At 66.4% G+C, this 1,761-nt stretch overlaps 1 protein-coding gene across 1 annotated transcript in view; it reads right to left on the bottom strand.

Annotated features, from left to right (window-relative positions):
* Positions 1-1,291: 1,291 nt before the first annotated feature.
* The window catches only part of CCM_05336 (riboflavin biosynthesis protein Rib7), a gene marked incomplete at both ends in the record, with an annotated part of 880 nt that continues 410 nt past the window's right edge, over positions 1,292-1,761 (bottom strand). Inside the window, one exon of the mRNA XM_006670480.1 lies at positions 1,292-1,744. Within this exon, the coding sequence (XP_006670543.1) occupies positions 1,292-1,744 (453 nt within the window). The remainder of the gene's footprint in view (positions 1,745-1,761) is intronic.

The following is a 1,761-nucleotide window of genomic DNA, read 5'->3' as shown; positions in this document are numbered from 1 at the left end:
GACAGCAGCCCGAGCTACGCCTTTGACAACCTCGTGGGCGCCAGCTTCGAGCAGGCCCTGTTCGCGCCGCTCGTCGTCGCCAAGCGGTGGGTCGTCAGCGTGCCCGACTACGAGGGCCCGCGGGCGGCGTACCTCGCGGGCAACAACTCGGGCCACGCGGTGCTCGACGCCGCGCACGCCGTGCGGTCGCTGCGGTGCCATTTCGGGCTCGCGCCCGACTATGCGCAGGCCGTGTACGGCTACTCCGGGGGCGCCTTTGCCGCCCAGTGGGCCGCGCAGCTGCAGCCGTCGTACGCGCCCGAGCTGCGCATCGGCGCCGTGGCCTACGGCGGGCTTGCGGTCAATGCCACGGCCGCCATACCCACGGTCAACGGCGGCCCGTCGGCCGCGCTCGTCGTTCTGGCCCTGCTTGGCACCACGGTGCAGTGGCCCGCGGCGCGCGCGATCCTCGTCAGCCACCTGCGCACCACGGGCCCGTACAACGCGACAACGTTTCTGGGCGCGGCCGACCTCGACGTCAAGACGGCCATTGGGCTCTTTCAGAACCAGGACATTGCAAAGTACTTTGTCAGCGGCTTCAGCTTCCTGACCGAGCCCGCGTTTATCCGCGCCTTTTATGACGACACCCTGGCAGGCTACGCCGACACGCCCACGATGCCGCTGTACGTGTTCCACGCCATCCGCGACGAAATCTCGCCCAGCCGCGACATGGACGGCTTGGTGGACAAGTACTGCGTGGCGGGCGCGCGCATCCAGTACCGCAGAAACAACGCCACCAGCCACACGACCCAAGGCATCGTGGAAGGCATCCGCGCGCTCAACTGGCTCGGCGATTTCTTCAAAACGGCGCAGGAGCAGCCGGTCGATAGCTGCGCCAAACGCTGCTCCACGCAAAACGTCTCGTCGCCGCCCGACGCCACCACCAACGCGCTTGCGCTGGTGTTTCTCGTCTTCAGCCAGCAAGGTTACAGCATCGCCCACTTCCTCCAGGCGCACCCGCTGCCCGGCGTGCCCGCGGTGCCGGCGACGGCCACCAACGCGCAAATATTTGCTGCGCTGAAGCTGACCACGCGGGAGGCGCTGGCCAAGATTGGCCTCGACGCCGAGGCACTGGCCGAGTTTCACGTGACGGAGCTGGAGTTGGCGGAGCTGGGTATTCACTAATGGCTGGTAGCTGCTGGGCTTTGTACATAGATGGTGGTATTCGTACTCAATTTACACACACTCCATGTAGTGCTGTTTGTTCTGACCAATCGGTCATCGCTTTCGTTGTTTATAGCTTGGTCGTGTTTCATTGTGATCCTTCTAGTTTGCCGCACAAGACAATGTCGTCGCCAAAGGGATGCCACGCGACGTCTCGCAGGCGGGCCGCGGGTACCGGCGCTCCCGACTGATCATGCACGCGCGCCGGCGACACGACAACGCCGCCCCGGCCGAGCCACGTCGGCGCAATCGTCACGATGACGGAGCTGACCAACCCATGGCACGCCGGGTCAAGCAGCGAGTCAATAATTTGGCCGCCGCCCTCGACCATGACGCTTGCCAAGCCCTCTTCGGCCGCCAGCATGGCCAGAATCTGCGGCCAGCCAAAGCGCAGCCGGCCGCCAGCCGAGCCCGCAGACTTCTCCTCTGCCGGCAGCTGCAGGTACCTGCCACCGTGCGCTTCGAGGACGCGCGCGGCGGCGGGGGGGATGCGGCTCGAGGCCGCGGTGATAACGAGCGGCGCTTGGCCGGCGCCGCGGCGCTGGGTCTCGAGCGACC

This window comes from Cordyceps militaris (genome assembly GCF_000225605.1).
Source record: "Cordyceps militaris CM01 unplaced genomic scaffold CCM_S00004, whole genome shotgun sequence".
Lineage (NCBI taxonomy): Eukaryota > Fungi > Ascomycota > Sordariomycetes > Hypocreales > Cordycipitaceae > Cordyceps > Cordyceps militaris.
This window is presented reverse-complemented; position numbering and strand designations above follow the sequence as displayed.